The sequence below is a fragment of the Astatotilapia calliptera genome, chromosome 23, assembly GCF_964374335.1.
Source record: "Astatotilapia calliptera chromosome 23, fAstCal68.1, whole genome shotgun sequence".
Lineage (NCBI taxonomy): Eukaryota > Metazoa > Chordata > Actinopteri > Cichliformes > Cichlidae > Astatotilapia > Astatotilapia calliptera.
Window position 1 is genome coordinate 10,232,213 of NC_137443.1, and position 22,668 is coordinate 10,254,880.

General features: G+C 44.0%; 1 protein-coding gene across 3 annotated transcripts; it reads right to left on the reverse strand.

Moving 5' to 3' along the window:
* Nucleotides 1-3,411: 3,411 nt before the first annotated feature.
* Nucleotides 3,412-16,129, reverse strand: tmem259 (transmembrane protein 259). 3 transcript variants are annotated; one of them, XM_026159117.2, is made up of 12 exons: nt 15,818-16,129; nt 12,221-12,558; nt 10,035-10,343; nt 8,740-8,860; nt 8,405-8,515; nt 8,201-8,323; nt 7,965-8,065; nt 7,815-7,872; nt 7,652-7,735; nt 5,941-6,073; nt 5,672-5,771; nt 3,412-5,594 (listed from the first exon to the last, which is right to left on the reverse strand). In XM_026159117.2, exons 2-12 carry the CDS (start codon nt 12,437-12,439, stop codon nt 4,941-4,943), a joined length of 2,013 nt encoding a protein of 670 aa, XP_026014902.1. In that variant the 5' UTR covers nt 12,440-12,558; nt 15,818-16,129; the 3' UTR covers nt 3,412-4,940. The 3 variants fall into 3 exon arrangements, with proteins under 3 accessions (XP_026014902.1, XP_026014901.1, XP_080153033.1); XM_026159116.2 differs by having other exon boundaries at nt 8,686-8,860; XM_080296907.1 differs by lacking the exon at nt 15,818-16,129 and adding an exon at nt 14,759-14,870 and having other exon boundaries at nt 8,686-8,860.
* Nucleotides 16,130-22,668: the final 6,539 nt, after the last annotated feature.

A 22,668-nucleotide genomic window follows, 5' to 3' on the forward strand; every position in this document is an offset into this window, starting at 1 on the left:
CAACAACGCTGATCGTTTATGCTTGTTACGATTCAATTCTCAAGATCAATTCAAAAAGACAAGTTTCGGTTGATTATTGCTGATAGGTTTCTGTTTTTTCTTGAGTCATGAACAATCATCAGTTGGAGAGTATCATGAGGCTGCTAGTCAGTGACAGATTCTACGGCGTTTTGTCGTCAGCTGAGTTACTGATGTTACTCAAACGTTTGTTTAAACGGCCTGCATATCTGATCATAAATACAGATTCAAGGAATAAACCTGGAACTCATTGGCTGGCGATTTCATTAGAAGAAGATGGAGCTGCCAGTTTTTATGATTCGTTCAGATTCCCACCGGAATGCTTTTACCCCAAAAGCATTCTAACATTTTTGAAAAAGCATGCTGATCGAGTATCTTTCCATGAAAGGACTTTTCTATCAATGAGTTTTTATGAACTACACCTTTTTTTCCCCTTTTTTTTTTTAACCAAAGAAGGAGTAGCGTTCTAGACATCTCACTTTAAGTCCACATTTTAAGTCTAGATTTTACATTTTAGAGACATAAATAAGGATCTTTTAACAAACGTGTTCCCATGTGTTAGGTTTTGTATTGTTGATTATCATTTATGCTTAGAAATATCTACTTATATATGCTTAGAGTTTTATAATTAGTTTTAGATTGGTAGAGGTTTGATCCTTGATAGTCTGCAAACTTTGTGTGCATTAGAGAGCACTCTGGGAGCATGGGAGAGGTCGTACCTTGTCTTATTGTTTTATGGTAGGATTAACGTAGCTATATCTGTCTTAGTCTAAGTGCCTTTTGGTTTGATGAACTGTTGGATTTCCAGACCAGCAGGTTTTAGGGAAGTCATTTATGGGGTCACACTCTGACCCCACACACACACACACACACACACACACATACACAAAGGCAAGGTACTCTGTGTGTATGTATACATCATATGTTAATGAACCTATGCATATTCATGTAACCTCAATAAAAGAGCAGTGTTACGGGGGAGCGGACGAGAGCAACTGGGTTCAAGCGAAGGAACGGCGTTTGTCCAGTTCTCTCCCGTGCACGAGAAACATTAAGAACTTTGCCTACTTCGTGTCTTGCTTGCTGTGTAATTATATTGTCTTCAACGTTCCATCGAATAGGTTCAAGCTACAAACCTATCACCATGTTATGATGTAATCTTGTTTTCTAAATTCAAACGTGCCTTTACCATTAAAGACTGTCTTTTTTTTCCTTCTCTTATTTTCTTTTCTTTCTTCTGTGTATATTCATAGCACTCCTTGTTATGCATTTCATGCATGTGTTATTTTCAGACATATGGGGGTTATGTTACCCCCCCCTCCTCCTCATCAGTAATGATCTAGTTCGGTATTTACTTGGACGTGACTTAGCCAATTAACCAATACCTACCTATTATATGTCAGCTGACCTATCTATGAAGTTTTGACTGGTTAATTTGTAATTTTTTCTGTTTCCTGTCTTGTATTTAAGCAATTTTTTAAAATATTTTACTATGACCCTGATGAAGGCCACAAGCCAAAACGTGTTGGTCAATTATTAAAGTTGTTCATCTTCCCTCAAGCGATGCTGGAGTTCCTGCTTTGTGAATTCTTTCATCCTCTCCATGCATCTTGGAAGCCGGTGAAGTTGTGCCAGAAAATTTTTTTGCCATGAAAGACAGATGAAAGCCACGCTGTCTACAGTATGCGGTCATACGTTCATGGGAGAAAATCCTGTTTGTTATTTCACAGGCACTCCCCATTATGCCTTGATAATATTGTGCATTATTGGGTATATCGTCTGGAGGCGGGAAATTCAAAATTTGTCTAATTTCAACCTTATTAAATTTATTTCTCACAACTATAGAGGGCTGTGGTGAGCTGCTGGCGGAACTCTGCTCTGGATTACCGCCTTGTTGAAACAAACGATCGCGATGATGGTCTACAGGGCTGTCTTGGAGTGGCTCATTTGCAGGTAATTGCACATTGCTTTGGGAAAAGCCCAAGGCGATTGCTGGTTATGAGAGTCATTGAAACAGCTTTCATTTAACCTATTTATCTGGCTTAACAACTCTAGGGGTATTTAAACCTCATCCTGTCTTTCTGCCAAGACAGCTAAAGCCTGGATAAGAGCAGAGAACGGGTCAGAAGAGGAAATGTTTTGAGTTAGGCAGCTTTAAGAATGAGCAACGTTTGACTGTTTGACGTTTCACTGCAGGTCGCTGCGTGCGCATGTGCCCTGGCACTATTTGAAACCTGCTGGTCCGGGATCAGAGACCAGCTGAAGGGATTCTGCTGACCTGATATCAGGACATGTGACAGGAAGTGTGGATTTAAACAGCTGAGATTGAATGCACCTCCAAACCTCACAACCTTTTCCTTTTAAAGATGTCATAACACTGATTAAAATAAAGTATGTGTGTGCAAGGGAGGTAGGTGAAAATGTGAATGTGAGAGGATGGTGGTCAACCATCCACAGAGAGGTGAAGAAGAAAGAGCAGGCAGGAGTGGGTTTGCAGTGAGACCTGCTGTTATGGTTTGGAAGACGCTCATCATCTTCACCATAAATTCATGAGGTTTTTTTCTGTAACGTCAACACATAGAAAAAAAAATTAAACGCAGAGGTGTCAAATTGTGTGTGAGGAGACAACAGGTCATTTGCTTTAAGAAAAAATCTTTTATTTCAAGAAGGCATTTTAACCTGCAGATGTTATTGACATACAGATGTGAGGAAACACCTGTGAAGTAAGCCTGAGAACATCTATCCTGAGTGGCACTCACAGCGTTAAAGAGGAGCCCGTCTTCAGATTAAAGTCCATTCACTAATTCAAGAACTGAACCGAAGATCAAGTTTAGCTTCAACCGCAAAAAAAAACAAAAAAAGCCCAGCCCAGCTCGGAGGCAGAACAAATGCCGAATGCATGGCCCTTTATTTTGGTAAGCAACAATGATGTATTCGAACTGCACTTTATGAAGTCACTTTATCGTGTCTGATCAAATAAAGCCACTTAAACTGTTTCAGCTGCTGTTGAAAGTCCTAAAGAACCAAAAGCATGTCTGTTTTTTCTCTTGGTAACTTCCTGCAGGGTTTCTGGTCCAATTAAAAACCACCGAAGCTGCAACCAGATGCCATCAAAACAGAAAACCACCTGAAACTGAGCCGCTGTCAAAAATAACACTAGGTGGTCGAGGTGAAACATGACACTCAGCTCGGCCAGTTTCCTGTTGGACAAAAACAATTCAGCACCTTGGCAAGTTGCCTTTTATTTTGAAAGTATCCATGTATAATGCCTTTTTTCTTGAAAGGTTTCATAGGTAATGAGAAGTTTCACTTCCTGCTGCTGGTGTATGTCATTTCAGAATAAAATCCCTGTGTGTGGATGGTGTGAAAGAAGGGAGGCATTCACACAATGGGTGGCGACCACTGCTTTTACTGGTTTTACTGGTCTGACAGGTAAATACATTTTGATGATCAATAATGAGGCTACAGTCCTCAGCAGAGAGGCACGAAGAAGAACCCCACCCCCCCAGCCAGAGTCACGCTCAGGCTCCGTCTACTTCACAGCAACAAAAACAGACACTCAGAGATCAATTGTTTCTGATATCCAATCAATAATTGATGAAGTTCACCTGATGGGAGGGATCAGTTCCTTTCCCCTCCTACGGATTTGTAGACCATAATTTATCCAAAGAACGCAAACAGGTGTTCACTTTCAAAAACTTGCCACTGTCCCATTGAAGGGACTTTGACCAAAATGCTGCTTTTAAATGCGGCTTCCTGATTGGTTCAGAGCATCTCATGTGTCCCATTCCCCCCAAAATGTGTTTGGCAGATGTCTGAGGGGAGCGGTCAGAGCAAACACGCTGCCATCAGACCCACCGCATCATTCGCCATTTTGATAGATGAACAGATGGAGGAGGCGGAGCGTGAGTGTGACAGTCAGTCATATTCCACAACCAATCAGCTCGCTCAGCTGCTGATAGTCCAAACTTCCTGTTCAATTATTTCCCTCAAGACAAAAGCAGACGAGACAGGGAAAATTAAAAAAAAAAAAAGCAACTTAAGTTGAGTTTGTGCTTCAGTCTATCAGAATCAATAACTGATCAGCTGATCAATAACTGAAAGGTTGCATCAGACTTCTGGTCTGTAGCTCACTGGCTCCGCCCCCAGGCACACCAGAACTGCTTGGCTTCATCCTTTCAGCCAGCAGCAGAAACCTGATTTTTCTTTATTGAATATTATTGATAATCAGTTAATTATTTGATCAATGAAGTGAAACCACTCAGGCCTGGTGTGTACCATGTGGCAGCAGCTTCCTGCTGTCAGGGCTTATATTATGAAGCTTTTTCCTCTATGGACAAATGGATTCAGGTTTTACATGAAGTCTGAATAAACTCATCACGTAACAACACGTTCATGTTAGAAGGCTTTTCAAGATAAATAAAACGTCTGTTAACGCCATGCATTTTATTTTGAAAATCCTCCGGTAACAGCAGAGCTCTGATGAGCCAATTGATCGATCAGCTTTGTTTGAAGAATCAAAGAAAAGGCTGATGTTTGAGAAAGAGACAGTCGGGTTTATTGATTAGAGGGGGGGAAAAAAAAAAAGTTTCTGCTTCAAGCTTCATTTGTTCAGGGTGTTGCTTTCGGTTTCCATGGTGATGGACCTCCAACCTCAGACACCGTCTAAAGAAAAACCATCCATACTCCACCCCCCCAAAAAAACAACAAAAAAACAAACAAACAAACAAACAAAACAAAAACAAACAAAAACAAAAAAAAACCCCAGCAGAATAAATTATCGCATCCCTGCCCTCTGTTCACGTGACCTGCAGGGAGACGCCACCCTCAAGCTAATCAATGAGTTTAAAAATCAAATAAAACCTGTTCATTCGATCAATGAGCTGATCAGCTGTCTCACAGGTGAGGCGATGTCAGTAGCCTCAGGACGGCTGCTGCCGGCAGTCTGCACTCTGTGAGGGGGGACAGTCTGTGTGGGAGGGGCACTCTGAGGGCCCTGCCTCCTCCAAGGCTCCCTCTGCCTTTGAGGGCCCCACATCCTCTGAGGGCCCCACCTCATGCTGCTCTGTGATTGGAGGAGCTGGTGCAGGTTTAAATTCTACAGAAATAGAGTTTGGATCTTGACCTCCAAAGGCTCCGCTCCCACCTAAGGACCTCCCTCCTACTGCTCCCCCTCCCATCCAGAACTCGGCCACCACATTGATCTCAGCTGGCCCCTGATCGCTGCTGGCTCCCGCATCCACTGACGACGTCAGGGCTTCAGTGAGGATGGCAGCTGTGTGAGCGACCCAGTTCAGCTCCGCCCTCACCTCCCCGCTTCCTGAGGCTCCACCTTCCGCAGGGGACGGAAGGGAATCTGTCTGAGGCCCTGGCTCAGCTCCACTGGTCGGCCCTGGTTGGGGGGCATTGGCGGGTCCCGTTCCAGCGGCGGCAGTGCCAATGTTGTTGTTGAGGTTATCCTGCAGAGCCGTCTGGTTCTGACCAGCCTGCTGGTTCTGCAGGAGCATCTCCTGGATCCGGATCTGCTGCAGGATTGCCGGAAGCTCGTAGTGATGGAAGAAATAGATCATGGAGTGCTGCGAGAGGACAAAAATGTTAGATTTACTGTCTGAGGGGAGGGGCTTAGCACAGGCATGTGGATGACGACACTTACCTGGATGAAGAGCCAGGAAGTGACGAGGGCGAGGCTGCTGTACTGGCCATTGAAGCGGTAGTGGTAGGCGTAGAAGGCGAAATGGTAAAGGTAGAAGAACCTGCAGGGAGAACAGATCACATGATCAGTCTTGAAGGTCTGCAGGCTGACAAGAGACATTCACAATAAAAATGGCCAAAGCCCGATTGATCTGTTTATTGATCAAATGACCAGGAACCCTTTTAACTTAATTCTGTAACAATGACCTCACACACAGAAAGTGACCTCACCTGAGCCAGTGGCGTTTGCTGGTGTTTGTGTGGCAGCAGATGGCGTCGTACTGATCTGCCAACCACACGATGAGGATAATGTAGAATGCAGTTGTTGTGTCATTGAAGAACTCTGACATGATGGCCTCCATGCCTGAGACAGAAAGTGACATCACAGGTCAGCTTTAAATGTAAGCCACACCCCCCAACCAAGGCTAACGTCCATCCAGTCTGTTTACAAACATTTTTTAATTTGACGCTCGTTTTTATTGCCAGGAACCTTCAGTACTTTGACTTTAATCTTTATTGAAACTGAACAAACAGGATCCCAAAAAAACAACAAAAAAACAAAAAACAAAACATCAGGTCACCTGGAGGTCACTACAGAGTGTCGGTACAGCAGAGTCACGAGCTGCTCTGAGATCAGCCGACTGACAATCAGGCCTGAGCAATCTGTGATTGACAGACGCAGCTACACAAACAAGCTCAATAAAAGCTTTTAAAAAATTAAAAAATAATAAAAAATATGCAGTCACACGACTCCAGTGTAAGGCTGCTAACACTGGAGTCATGTGACCTCTCACTTTTGTAAAGTGAGCAAGCTAGCTGCAGCATTTTGGACTGACTGTAAACAGCATCACAGCAGACATGCAGGCCCTAACCTGCACAGTACCTGCTCACCTTAGATCAGATTTCTATGTAGCGCTGAGCCTGTTTAAATTCAGTTATTTTTAATCTTTACTATCAAACCATAGTTTTTATTCTCTCGCTGCTTTCTATTTATTTATTTTATTTTATTTTATTTAGAAAGATGCCAGATTATAGCCTTGGGCTAATTTCCATCTGCAGACCCTCTGGCAGGTTGCTGTTAAACACAAGTTAGTAAAAACATACAGAGACATTATTTACAGGTCATGTGACAAGGACAAAAACAGTGATCACATTATACTAGAACCAACAATGACAAGAAGAGTGGACACAGAGGACAATATAGATAACAATAACGGAAACACATCAGTTATATTGCACAAACCCCAGTATTGCACATGCCCTGACTGTCCTGATATTGCACTGACCCATTACACTAATAGTCGTTTCCTTTTTTGTAACACAATAACTCTTTTTCACGTCCAATATAAAGCATGATTATTAAACATGATCACATGTTTGTGTGTCCCTCAGCCGCCCTTTTAACTGACTCTTAAAGATGGGTAGACTTGTACTTTCCCTCACTGACAGTGGAAGGCTATTCCAGAAGCTCACTCCCTGATATGACAGAGCATTCTGTGAAAAGTAAACTAAAAAGTATTTACTCAGCCATAAAACTACTGACTGGAATTAAGATGCTTGTGTCCAGATTAACCTAAGATGTTTCTGAGGAATTTATCACATCATTTTCACAACAGTGTTGCATTTTACTGATATATTTTTATAATCTTTAAAGATTTTTATAACCCTTTGATAACATCTCTGGAGCAGGGGGAACACTTTTCTTTGGTAGAGGAGTCATATGAGCTATGAAATACCCCTCTATGATTTGTCAGATGCTGCCACCCTTTGATGTGAAGGGGCACGTGGGCCTGGGTTGATAACAGGCCCCACGCAGCCGCTTATCCTGACTGCCAGTGTTAGGGTAAGGGAAGCCAGATAACGGAAAGAACTCGGCCACGCGTCAGGACCCAGGTGACAGAGGTTCAGAAGCGTCCTCAAACAGAATGGGATCTGGACTCACCTACGAGGGCCAGGATGACAGTGAGCAGAGGGGCTGCTGGGAAGGCAATGGTCATGTTCATCTCCAACATCTGCAGGAGGTCAACTGTAGGGGGTGAGAGAGAGTCAGAATAGACCTGAGGCTCGGGTTCAAAGGTCAACACTGAATGGTATGAGGAACTGACCAATGAAGACGAAGATCTGGTGGTGAGAGTATCTGAGCAGCATGGACACCGACAGAGTCTGAAACGGAGAACGCGAGACTCTGTCGTGACATCGTGCGACTGAACGAACCCGAACGATCAGTGTGGGTCATTTACTGTATTTGTACTTACAAATATGACCATAATGACAAAGGCGGCCAGGTAGGAGGTCCTGGCCATCCACATGCTGACAAAGCGGTAATGCTCACCGGAGACCACGTTCCTCAGGAATCCTGCAGAGAACCACACAAACACCTGAGCTGTGTCACATGACTGGAAGTAAACACCTGCTCTCTAAATCCAATCAGTGAATGTAGCATCACACCAAAGTGCCCTGCCCCACCCTCCATTTACAGCGCCCACCCCACCTTTGTTCTCCTCATTCTCGGCGAGCGCCTTCACGCTCGACATCAGGATGTCATCGTAGCCCAAAAACTCATCGAGCAGGAAACGACTGAAGCCATCTCCGAAACACTCGTCCTTCATCGGATCTGCAAACAGACACAGACGCGGTTAGGGTGTGCAAGTTGGCCAACGCTGAGGTCATGTGACACGGCAGCTCAGAGTCTGACCAAGTGTGACGACCATGACAGGGATGTTGAGTCTCTGTCTGGTGCTCTGAGAGAGGCGCAGGAAGCCATACTCCAACGAGTACTCCACGATGTACTCCTCCTGAGGCCACACTGCGACAATGAACAACAAAGTAAACAACCACATCAGAAAAAACACAAAAATAAATACATACAATCTTAAATTGTGAAACATTAAACAGCTAAGCAGGTGTTTCTGGACTGAATAAGGAGGCGGAGTTAAAGGAGGTGAGGTGGCAGGGGTGGGGTGGAGAACGGTTTACCTGCTCGGGTCATCATCTCCAGCTCAGACACTGAGTCCTGCAGCGGCTGCATACCTTTAGTGGTCTGGCTAAATGAGACGTCCTGGCTGTCGTTGGCTCCTCCTCCTCCTGAAGCTCCTCCTCCTCCTGCACCAACCAGAGATGGCTTCAGGCGGGGCTCGATGTCCAACTCAAACTGCAGCAGGACAGCAAAAGGTTTTGAGGGTCATTTCTGCTTTTAATCTGAGAGTATCCAGGGAGTAATATGAATACTGGCGGTCATCACATTACTCTGGCTTGAGGGAGTGCAGTCAATGGGACACTGAGCAACGCTCATCACAAACCCCAACTGTGGGTTTCATACAAAAGGCTCCCGGTACCCTGTTGTTGCTAAGGAAACGTGTATTCACCAACCAGTTTGCAAGTAGTTGCAAACTGGCTGGTGAATACACATTTCCTTACACATTTTGTTCCACCAAAAACATCCCTTTGATTGCTGACCTCCGACAGAACACGGCGATGGGAGGAAGACAGGACGAAAGAGTCATTTGGAGGTTGTAGTAGTTGTGTTCTTCCAGCGATCGGGATCAGTGCAAGATCCCGACTCGGGGCCCGTGTGCGCAAGGCCTGAAGTAGCCAATAGCAGTTTAAAGTTCACCTGAGTCAGGTGTTCGGGGTAGTTAAGTCCCCAGATACACAGAACTACTCTGAGCTCACACACCACCAGAGGGCACACCTGCCAACAAGTGTTTTACCGCCATCCTCTTATTACTACTTTTCGTTTCTATTGGAAACCCAAAATCTGTGTGACTCTCAAACTTTATGAAGACCCACACACACACACTAAACACTTCTGACTCACAGGGAAAACAAGAAGTGACATAAGCAGAGGATTTAGAACTCGCTGCAGCTCTGCAGGACCAGGATGCGAATGTGATTCAGAATTCTGATGCTAAAGAGGAAGCGCTGTTAAGGTCTGTCACTTCCTTTCAGCTCACCTGCTCCAAGCCAAGCTTGTTTACACCTGTGCAGGTGAGCTGGCTGTCTGATGCTGTGGTTTAACACTAGAATCACCAACACCAGTGATGGCAACGACATCATTTCTGTTAATTTTCTTCTAAATTTAAGTAAAATTTGAAAAAAAACAAACAAAAACAAACAAACAAGTATTTAAGGTTAATTTTAGGGATTTTATTAGTTTTATAAATTTATATATATTTTCATTACAGATTTTAAAGTTCAAATACAAAAAAGAATAAACAACAAATAACATCTAACACATCTAAAAAATCCAACTATTACAGACGAACGTTATCAAAGTTCAATGTGTGTGCATGTGAGAGAGAGTGAGAAAAAGTGAGAGAGATCACCTGCACTGAGCTGTTGTCAAACATCTCCACAGTCATCTCCTCCTCTTCCACTTCTTCGTCGGGCAGCATCGCAAGGCTGAGCCCGCCCATTGCCAGCCCCCCTCCTTCCTCCTCGGCATCCAGCTCATCATGGAGGCTCGCCGAGTCGTAGTGCTGAAGGAAGATGGGTGCCCGGCTCGAGTTTCTCTGGATCTCAACCCGCAGGATGCCGTCACGGGGCCAGCGCTCCCTTACCACCTCTAGACAGTTGATGGGTGAGCGAGAGAAGGCAATGTGGATGTAGGCAAGGATGAAGAGGACGAAGAGTGCCTGAGGACGGGTTAGAGAGATGTCAGCGAGCGCTGGTTGTGTCACCGTAATCTCATTTCTGCATCAGTGAGTCTCTCACAGCAACCAGAGTTTATAAAATACGTCACCAATAAAATAAAAACTAGGGGTGCAACGATACACAAAATTCACGGTTCGGTTCGATACTTTGGTGTCATGGTTCGATTTTTTTTTCCCATACAAAAAAAATGTTCATGCCTTTTTAATTTGTCATTTATTAAAATTATAAATATATATTTTAACTCAAAAGTGCAGTTTTTAAATTTAATGTTGCTGAAACAACAAAATAATTAAAATAATAAATCTGATCGAGAAATCACTCAGCTTTGGAAAAGAGAGTTTATTACAGAGAAATGTCTCTTTCCAAAATAAAAGCTATACTATACGCTTCTTCTGGGCTATATTCTCAGCAGCATATTAAACATATCAGGTCCCCATAAGGAGACTCATGTGCTAACGGCTGTCTAAATGACTCGAGTAAAGTTTGTAACATGCGTGCTTGTTGTTTTTGTCTGCTTCCACTTGTCTTTGCACTAGGATGATGTCGGTGTAAACGTGCAGTCATATTCGTTGTGTTCCCACTAGTGCTGTCAGCGTTAATCTCGTTAAAATGACATTAACGCCATAACGCGGCAAATCTCCGTTAACGAGCTACCGCGGCTCGCCCCGTGCGTGGGGCTGGACAGCGTTAGCACGTTAGCACGTTAACAAGCTAACTGCGCTAACGCACTAGTTCCCACCAATTGATGCATTGCGTGGCACATCCGACATACTGTTTTACTTTTGTCCATGATGCGCTTACCATCAGGGTCATGCTTCACATGAAAACCAAGATAGTTCCAAACGCCAGATCTGAATGAGGGTGGGGGAGGTTCAATTTCGGGTAGCGTTGAGGTAGTTGCCATGTTGCAACGAGCTTAGCTTCTGTCTTGCTAGCTTGTGCTGCGCTCATTGGATCTGCACTGACAGTGCAGCCTAGGCGGAGTAGTCGAATGCAGATCCACTGAGCGCTCAACACAGACAGCATCGTCAGAAGAAAAGTTGATAAAATAAATAACATTTTTGTATTGTTCGATACATATGCGTACCGAACCGAAAGCACTGTATCGAATGGTTCAATATCGATACGAATATCGTTGCACCCCTAATAAAAACAATAAAATGTACACATCAAAATCAATAAATGTCCTCTGATCAAAGAAAGTAAACATCTGGAACCTGTCTGCAGAGTCACCAAAGACCCTTCCTCTGTGGGTTAGCAATCGTTTCTGGTCTCTGTGTAAAGCAATTCTGCTGGCTCCTCACAGCTTCACCTACATCATTCGCAACATAAACCTGCCCACTGAGCATGCTCAAATGTCTGAGACAACGCTCTGTAAGGACACCGCTGACTCCACAGAGGAACCAGCTTGTATCGGGACCCTGTCCCCTACCTCATTCACGCTACTAAAGGAACAGGCTGCTGGGAGACTTCCCATAATACTCTAAGGGTTTCTTCTCCACTTCCTGCCACCCCCAACCCACTTCCCTTGCTGAGCCTGGCTCTATTGTAGATAGAACTTCCTTCTAACAGGTTCTTCCCCTCCACTGTGCTGTTATACCACGTGCTGCTCAGATGTGGGTCATCTGATCGTCTAGGTTTCCTCTTCTGTTTTGCAGACTTTACGTTGCAGAATAAAAGCATGTAAATAAAGTTTAACTGAATTATTTGTGGAGAGGAGTCACCTGAAACATCTGTGATCACCTGAAACACCTGACCATTACCAATACTGTGACGTGTTCCTGAGATCACTATTCAGAAACAGACTGACTGATCAGTAATGTGATTACATCCTGCTGACAGGTGAGCTGTGCCCCACCTTGAGCAGAACGAAGAACTCAAAGACCCTCCTGAAGGACGGAGGGAATAGGCGTGCGTAGGTGACGGCCATCTTGAAGAAGAGCGCATGGAAGAGGCGGTCGCGGACATTGATGAGGGGGTTCTGGTTCAGGTTGGGATTGCGGAGGCGGTTGGGTCCCATGTTGTTGTTGTTGTTGTTAAGCGGGACATTGTTGTTGTTCGCCTGGTTCTCCGACATGGCTGCGATTGCCCGTCGTTTCTGCTCGTGCTCAGAACTCACCACCGCCAATGACGACTCTAGGTCAACATGGCTGCTACTGCGTCCTCAGAGCGAAGGTCAAGACCTGAGTGCCGCACCTGGAACACACAGATGAACTCACTGATGACTACAGTCAGGGGGCAGAGCCTCAACCACCTCTGAAAACAGATCATTAAGGGATTTAGGTTCTCAGCTCAGAGCTGCAAACAATCAGTCACCTTTATTCCGATCAATAACTTTACACTAAACACAAGTATTGATTAACATGGCTTGTTTAGATAAAGTCATCTCAGTAATCACCAACAACCGATCCAACCTTTCATCCAATCAGATGACATGAGATCAATAACCTGCAGGTATTTTTATTTTTATTTTTTTTAAATCAGATCAAAGAAACCGAGACACTGATGATCTAATCTCTGTGCTTTAGGAGCTGAACCTGCTTGACACCAAAAGCCATTAGAGGTGTCCGCATCTGACCAATCACAGTTAGTGTTCAGTGCGCTGTCAGAGTGGCTGATTTTAGTACAGAGAAAGACTGAGCTGAAGAACTTAACCCCCACCTCCCCACGGCAGTACTTTATTTTTTCTCAGCACTGCAGAGTCTGTACCGAGCAAGGCTAGCAAAGAGAACTGATACCAAAAACTATCGATTACTTTCCTCTGCATCAATAACAGCAGCGTCAGCCTCAACTTCTCGAGCTGACACAGCTCCTCCCATCACTAGCAGCAGGTGGACAGTAGTAAACCTGGAGAAGCACCTCAGAGACTGTCAGTCCATCTTTAGGAGGAATTTCATGAATTCAGAGAAGCTCCTATTTTATTAAACATTTACCTGCCTGCGACACGTTAGTGTTAGGATTAGCTCTTTCCCCATCCTAACTGTTATCATTAAGCTAGGAGATGACATTAAAGTGGGAGTGAGGCAGGAAACAGACAGGCTCAATTTAATGACCGCTAGGGATGAGAATTGTAAAGGTTCTTGTAAAAGGACCAGTTCCCAGTTGTCCAATTCCTTAGAATTCCAGGACCTATCGATTCCGCTTACGGATTCTTGTACTCACACTACGATCAGCTGATTTCAGTTCTTGTGTCAGAGGAAAATAGCAGCTCAGTCGTAATCGTAATTATGAGACATTGTGTTTCAGGTCATTTTAAGGAGTAACATGAAAGTAACGTAACGAGCAGTGTTGGGCAAGTTACTGTGAAAAAGTAATTATAGTTACTAGTTACTACTTCAAAAAAGTAACTGAGTTACAAGATTCTAAAAGTAATTAATTACTTGAAAAGTAACTATTGCGTTACTTTAAAAAAAAAAAAAAAGTTTAACCCTCTGGAGTCCAGGGTATAATTGGCCATTTTTGACTACTTTTGATGTTTTCCCCTACATTTCACCTTTAAAAACTATTTACTTTGCCTTGTTTGGTATCATTCTCTTCAGCACAACCTCATGTGTCTGGATTTACAGTTATGTTTTCATTTTGACATACTGTATTAACACAATTGAACACCGTGTATATATTGTTTATCATCACTCTGGTTTTACGTGGCCTATCAACACAATTTAAAACCTGGTATATATCACCTTGTTGCTTTGTCATCTTAAAGTGGTCGTGTGATTGGCTTACCATGACTACTTTATTCTTCCACAGCCAAACAGCAGCACTCATGCGATTGTTTTGCCCCCTTAGCTCCAGGTATTATGCCAAAAAGTGATCGTCGGGCAGAAAGTGACTGCCGCCTGCGGGAGTGCGCAGGCGGCAGTCACCGCATTTTCTTGTTAGTAACGGTGTTGTAACGATAGGAATAGTAATTACTTAGATTAATCGTTACTGAAAAAAAGTAACGCCAATACTTGTAACGCCTTTATTCCCATCACTGGTAACGAGTAATGTAATGAATGACCTTCTCCAGAGAGTAATTAAGTCACACATTACATAGCTTTTAAGGAAAGTATTCTGTGTAATATGAGTAATAGATTACTTTTGAGTAATGACTCCAGCACTGATCATAACAAAGAAAGGATCATGGACAGTCAACATGGACAAACATGTGACCCACAGTGTGCAGTTAATGTGCATGACTAATGTCTTTGATATGGTGGAGACTCTCAAAGCACAGCCAATAAGGAATCAAATCAATAAGTAATATCAATAATGGAATCAGAATTGCTAAATTCTTATAAATCTTCATCCCTAGTAACAGCAATAGTAAATAGTGAATAAGCCCATCCTAAAAACACAAGCAGTGAAATGACAGTGACAGATCAGTAGGAAACACGAAGTAGCAGAACTGCACCTGAGTGTGCACGTCAGGATCGCTTCTTCATTTCATCTTCTCCCCTCCCAGCATCCAAAATCCGAGCTTCACATTGAGTCCGACCAGTATTTCTTACTACCGTGATTTCACGGGTAAAGGGGGCTGTTTTTAGAGGTTTAGATGTTTTCTGAGGGAACACTTTTAAATTCCTTCATGAAGGAAACTCCTGGAGCTCAGGTGAGCTCGGACTGATGATGATGATGATGGATAAGCTGTGGCAGCAGGTCAGGAGGTCTGCAAAAACCACAGACTGAGATCATCAGGATCTTCTGCATCCTCCAGCTGCAGCCTGACGATCTCCAGGTGAGACACCACAGACCAGCTTATCCCCCCCACCGGTACATGTAAATACTGATGACCTCAGGAAAAACATCTGAGACATGTGGTCCTTCAGCATCGGGTCAGCTGACTCATGTCTCCATTAATCTCACCTGTGAGCCACACACCTGAGGCCGCTCTCAATGACAGGTGTGAGAGGCTGTTCTTAGTGCGGGAACCTCAGCAGCCGCCCCCTCCTGGACATCAGAGAGCATGCAGCTCTACATCTTTATTTACAGTCTGTGAGGTCTCAGGTAAAACAGGAAGTGGCGTTTAGTGACTTTTTGCCATGAAAACAGCAGGATTGGGACCATAGGGCCACCATAACAAGACTTTGAGGGTCTCAGGCTGTGACATGATCGTTTGCCAGGTGACCAGCTCAGGATTGCAGGGGACTCCTGGACATTGAAGAACATGCAGCTACCTGTGAGAGTGGGAGGAACCTCTGAGCTCAGTCTGATCCTCACTAACTTCCTGTCTGAATAAAGTTTAACGAAAATAAATAAAGTTTCTCACTGCTCCACTTGCTGCACCTCAGGACAGGTGATGTGATCAGCTGATCGTCAGCCCGGAAATGTGGTGTGTGTGTGTGTATATTCTGATCAGCTGATCCTGATTGGCAGGCTCAGGTGTGTGGTGCTGCTTCAAGCAGATTACCCCCGCCACCCCGCGTGTGTAATCCATAGACACCCTCACCAGCGGCAGGTGACGCTGACTCACCTGTGCGCGGCCTCGTCGTTGTTTCTCTCGCTTACCCACGAACGCCACAGTTAGCCGTTAGCAGCGCTAGCAGCAGGGTTAGCTCTGCGGCTAAAGGCGGAGTCCGGAGGCAGCCGGATCGGACAGAACCGGGAGCCGTCTCGATCCCAGCCGACAGGTGAAGGGACGGAGGGTCCGGGTGCACGGAACCGGAGCACGAGGTGAGCTCAGAACCCGGAAACTGTGGCTAAACTGCGGCTAACACAAGCTAACAGAGGGTAAGAGTCTGACTACTGTCAGCGCGTCACTGAGACCGGAAATATACGTCCTAATACCGGAAGTAGTGAACCCCGGTTGAAGGTTCTTATATCCCTGAGCGCTGCCTGGCAGGCGCCTCGTGCTGGTCGAAAGCTTCAGCACGTTTATTAACGGTGAACAGCTGATATGTCACTGGTTACAGAGTCCAAAAACTGGGATTGAGCTGATGGAGGAGCCTCGGATGAGAAGGTGAGGGAAGAATCACAGAAGTAAGTTAAATGATGTGAGGCTGTGATCAGCTGACCTGCTGTTCTATGTGGATCTGAGACGTAACTCTGAACAGCTGTTCTGCATCAGCCAATCACTGTAGAGTAACCAGCACTGAGCTGCCTGTACGGCGTGTTCTTCATATAACAGATCTAATGTCTGATTAAGACCTCTGAACAGCACATGGGAGCTTCTCTCAGAGACCCTGAGTATGTGTAAATACAGCAGCTGGACTCTCAGACCTGATGTGTGGCAAACTGCACATACACAGTTTGTGTTGCTCATATTTGCTGAGCTGACTAATTACCTCACACTTAAACATTACACAACTTCAGCTCCTGTCACACGTTTCTATATGTGAATGTTTCACTGGGATGAGATGAAGACGTGACGAAGCTGATGTCACACATCAGCATTACTTAACAGGTGTCTCCATTGCTGTCACTGGAAGCTAACTGATCGACTGGTTCACACATATTACAATGTAATCAGATTTAACCGTTCATTAACTGAAGGTGTTGGGTTGTTCCCACCCACTTTGACAAGGTGAACTCTGCCCATCAGGATGGAGGTCGCTCCATCAAGCAGAACAATAAAACATCTTCATACTTCATACTTTAGCTGATTGAGCAGGTGGGGGAACCCTAGGATCTGTGTGGGGAAAATACTCCGCTCACAATCATTTCTATTGACAGCTCCAACAGATTTTCTTAGTGTTTGAATTGTTTTACATTTATTGATTTAAAAGTGACAGTGTGTATTAATGAACATATATCAATGCAAATATACCAGATTTAGCCAAAGCTACTTTTCATCTGTAGTCCCTGACAGGTCAGACAAAAACTATAAATAAGAAATTTAGCACACCTTCAGACAAAGTACAACAAAGTAGCGCTAACAACAAATCCGTAAAGTTATGTACAGGCTGTGATCAGCTGACTGGCTGCTCTTTGTGGATTTACACACCTGAATTCAACCAGATGTGAGCAGATGTTTTGCAGCTGTCTCGGCTGATTTCTACATTAACAGTATACTGAATGCCGTCTTTATACCAGACAGTATAAAGTTGGTATAACAATTGAATTCAGTGAACGAATCTAAACATCATCATCCTAAATGTAAATTAATTTGTATTGCTGAACACTGACCACCACAGCACCACAGCAAAGTGCTTTACTGTGAATTCACCATAGTACTGCAAAGTAACCTGTTTATCCTACACAAAACTCCCCAGAATTGTCAGACAATATTTGAATAACACAAAATTAGTATACTTAGTTTGTTTTGCAGGAAGTTTCACTAAATGAAAATACATAATTTATAAAAACACATCAAAAACAATATGTGATTAAACACGAGGACTTGCATGTAAGCTTTATATGAGCAGTCCTTTTCTTTAAATCTAACCTCTCTTTCTACTCTCCTCTGTCTTTTTTTTCTTATCTTTCTCCATCTCTGAGTAAAGTTAGCTTTCTTTTCTCTCCCTGTGAGATACAGAAGCTGGACCTTTAACTAGCAACATAGCTCAGAGTTTGAAAGCATGGATCTATCCATTAGTGCCCAGGCTGCTGCTGCTGGTGATGGTGTGAGGGCCACGCTCCATCATCTCGAACTAGTCTGTTAAACATGATGATGAGTTAGCCGCACTGCCATAGTCACCAAACTCAGCCCAATAGAGCACTTTCGGGATGTGATGAAGTGGAAATTCCCATCATAGGTGTAACAGCTGTGTGATGATGATGTCATGTCAACATGGACCAAAATCTGTGAGGAACATTTCCAGCAGCTTCTTGAATCTGAGCCAATCTGAGTTAATCTGAGTTACAGCAGCTCTGAAGGAAAAAAAGAGTCCAACCTGGTACTAGCGAGGTGTACTGATGCCTGGTCTCTCTTGGAAATGAGATTTTTAATCTCAATGAGATTTTTTACCTGGATAAATAAGGGACTAATAATGTGGCCAGTGATTCATCAATTTTTCCTGAAATAGACTGAAGATGTGAAATCCTCAAACCTGAGATACTCATTACTCTTGTCATCTTTCATCATCATCCTCAGACATCAGAAACAGGGCAGGTGTTTAACTGTCAGAACGAAAACTCTTTTTAAACTTTATTCTAGGTCAGAAACTCTGAGGTTTCACATCAAAGTTAATTCAAATTTAAATGTTATTTTTCACATACACAATCATACACAGTACGACATGAAGTGAAATCCTTATTGCTGTGCAATTCCCGACCAAATAGAAGAACAAAACTAAAGAAATTAAAATGCAAATCAGCAGAGTGCAGATTGACTGTGAACAGTCAAAAATACAGTAATTGAGGTATGTTATTGAAGTGAATTATATGAATTCAGATGAAGCTTCACAATCAGGTGAGATTACCTGGAGGCAAATAGACACAGGAACTGAAAGCTTCAGTCTCCAGATTCATCACAGTCAGTCATGATTAGCAAACCTGATCTAGTTATGCTGCTGTAGACTCTCATCCTCTCTCTGTACCTTTCTGCAGGTGGGCCTCATGGTTTCTGACTCCACCCCTTGTCCTTTACAAAGAGGGTGTCTGCTGTGAGCTGACAGTGTGTAAATGAAGTTTAATTGAATGACATCACAGCATGACTGATCACTGATTGATTCCTCCCTGGACAGAAGCTGTGTTTCCACTGTCAGACTGAAGGGGGCGCCATCTGTCAGCAGAAAACATGATCAGGACACACACACAAACACACACACACATTTTCCCAGTCTCTGTTGCCTTGGTAACACCCTGGCTGCTGGATGGCCTCCAGGAAATGAAGAGTGAGACAAGATGAGTGGGAGGGAGGTGTGTGTGTGTGTTCATCCTGGTTTGATTCTAGTCGGAATTTTTGAACTGAGGTCCTGCAGAGACAAAATTTGTGATGAACGTCTGTATCCAGCAGGGGCGCCTAAGCCATCCACAGAGAGGTGAGGAAGTGCAAGCAGGGTTGAGCAGGTGGAGATTAGTGTCAGGGTGATTCATGATGGAAGGATAGCAGCAAGACTGAAAGGGAAGGTTTAAAGATGGCGGTGAGACCTGATGTGATGAACAGGATCAGAAATGAGTCCATCAGACAGGCGGCTCAGAGTCAGAAAGACTGAGAGAGGCATGTATGTGCAGAGGAAGGAGGGTGGAGGATGGAGATGGAGCTTCAGGGAGGGGGAGAAGAGGAAGAGTTCAGAGGTTCATGGATGTAGTGAAGGACATGGAGAGGGTCGGTGTGACAGGAGGAGATGGAGACATGAGCGACTATCAGGACTGCTAAAGGAGGAAGTGATGTGTGTGTTTGTGTGTTAGATCTTATCTCAACACCACTGTTGCCATGGAAACTGCATAATGAGCTGAAGGTGCAGGACATTAGGCAGCTTGTTTGTATGTGTGATTGGTTCTGCTATTGATCCTTGAAGCTCTGTGAGACAGATGAGGTCACCTGACTCACCTGAGCGCGGACCTCAGTGTCTCCAGCCTGCTCAATTCTCATGAAGCTGACTGACACCACCTGTAATTCTCCTGTAACCCTGAGGCCCCTCCCTGGGCAACTTAACCACCATCTGCACCCTAACCTGTGTGATCTTAATGTCTCGTATGATGATGTGGGGCAATGCCGGTATTCACCGACACAAATGTAACTGCATGCAATTTTCTAAAAACCAACAGCTTTTAGATTTTAAGAAAATTCCAGGTTTTCCAGGCCAGCCATGACACTGCACTGTGGTGACAGGAAACAGCTGCCACATACAAAGGTTGTATGTGGCAGCTGTGGAAGTTGTGGAGGTTGAGGTTGAACACCCGTGACTCCCCATCAGCAATCTGCCTCAGAAGAGCTAAAACACACTAGCCGTGTCTGGACCTAAACTCCGCTGCAGGTCCATATATCAAACGATCACTATGGCATTACTGAGAGTTGAAAAACTGTCTAAAGTCTTTCATCTTTATTAAAATGATCAGCGTTCTGCTCTACCAGGTGGAACAATTGAGTTTAACATCCAGGCATCCATGAAAACGGAATTTATGCCATTTAACGGAGTTAGAAGTTAGCAGGGAGTTAGCTCGCTAGCTTCTATCTAAATACAATATAGCATTTCCTGACTGCGGGGTTTTAGAAACAAATTAAAACGTACAGCTCTGTTATCACTTCCAGCATAAATGAAGACAGAAAACTAAAAAGCAGTGACGTTTGTAGGGTTACTGAAGTTGGGCTAGCTGGTATATAATGATGTGCTACGTGACTGCTAGCGACACAGCTATGTTAGCATAATATAAACAAGCTAACTTTTTTTCCACTCGATAAAAGTTAACGTGAGTGTTCTCGGTGGTCAGGAACAAATGTAATCGCATGGCAGGATGCTGTAAAAGGACCGAACTTCAGCCAGGAGAACAACTGAGATAATCCATCCACAATACGAGGTTAGTCATTCATATACTGCTGCATGGGCTGGGCTGTAGTTACATCCTAAGGTTTTAAAAACTGAGCTTAAATAAATGATTAGGGTAATAAAAGCCGAGGGAGATCAACAGTGATCACTGACTGTTTTAGGAGCTTTTTGAGATCAAATAGAAGAAAATACATAACATTAAACATGTTAACAACACAAAAGCCATATTAAACGCAGGATTCGTCGCGTCATCACTGAACAACCGGATAGAGGGTTTTCACCTACGTCACGTTCTGGGCGGTAACCCACATGCGCGGCCATATTGGAGGCACTCGGAGGTAAACACTGAAATGGATCAATGTCCGAAAGCACAGAAAAGCTCCTCAAAATGCGTTATAGATGCAAAGGCATACAGGAAAGGACTTGGTCCGCAGGAAAGGGCACAATATTTGTTTAAGGTTTATTGGTGGTGGTGCAGATCCATACGAGTTGGCTCCTTTGTCTTGGATCAATGACGACCCGAAAAGTCTTCTGTCTATTGCGTATCCTGATATCATCAACTACCTGGTTTTCTTGCCGAGCCTATACACAGGGGAAGACTTTAAATCTTATAAAAGTGTGGAGGCCTATAACCAGATGGTGTGTGGATGGGTGAGGGAGATGCAGTATCAAGTCATCAGCGACAGATGGCAGTGCTCTGGCCTTGCTGGTCTCTCAGCACTAATTGGTCAGTTTAAGGAAACGCCCCATGAGACCAAAACCTCCAGGAAGCTCAAATGATGGAGAGACTGAGAGAGGATGAAATAGGAAATTAACAAGTTGACAAAGACTCTGAGGGATGTCTTCATCACATCTGTGGAAAAGTTAGTGCAACACACAAACGGCTTCATCCTCTGCATACCAGGAAACAACCCGGATTAACAATTATTACTGAGAGCCACGATGGCATCATTGGAAGAAAAGAGGAAGACACAGTGATGAAGAACGAGCTTTAATTGGAACCACAGAGCATGCACCTGAAACAGCTTCTTCAGCTCTTTTTATAGCAGCACTTTATACACTCATATGATGCTTCATGGTTTTACATTCAGATGAGAGCGCGCCGATTTAGAAACATCACATGCAACAACACACGGACACGGGAACAGCAGGACGGACCGCCTCGTATTTACAGACCGATTGTTTCAGGATGTTATTCTTCTGAGCTCCTATTGTCCTCAAACCAACATTTACATGATGGAACGAATCAGCATGCATGATGTCATCAAGCAGCACACAGCTCTTTGATTACACCCCCAAAGCAGAGGGGTGTTTCCTATACACGGCTTTTCAGTCACAAGACATTAGCGTGCAAGCCACTGTCTGGGCCTGCCTGAAACTCTGGAAGTGATAAACACAGGTATAGTGCTGCCAGAAGATCACTCCATCACTTTTTTCCAAATGCAAAATAAAATATTCACTGTTAGCTTAATTAGGTGAAATTTAGTCATGGCTTTAAGTGGATCTGAGTGATCGTAGCTCAATTGGTCTGCACAAAAACAAAAACAAAAAAAAAAAATCAAGAAAAAGCAGCAGTCACAAGCATGATGTCACAAGTATGTGTCCATCGAGTGGACTGATGTCGTCACGGAATAATCAAGTGTAAGGTCAGGTTTTACCGTGAGCTCAGATCAGTGAGAGGAGGTTGAAGGAGGATCAATGTTTGTGACATCAGAGAGAACTCTGTTGATAGGAACAGTGCGAGCTCCATCGAGTGGACTGAGACTCAGGTGGAAACAGCTTTACATGAACAGACCAGGGACATCCCCGAGCTCACGAAGGTGCTGTTACTGTGACATGAGCATAAATATGGGCTCAGTTGTTTCTGCTGGCAGTTATTAAAGTTGATGTTACATATGTTAGGATTCAGACATTAATCTGATCAACACGGTCAGAGCTGCATTTTCACAGACAT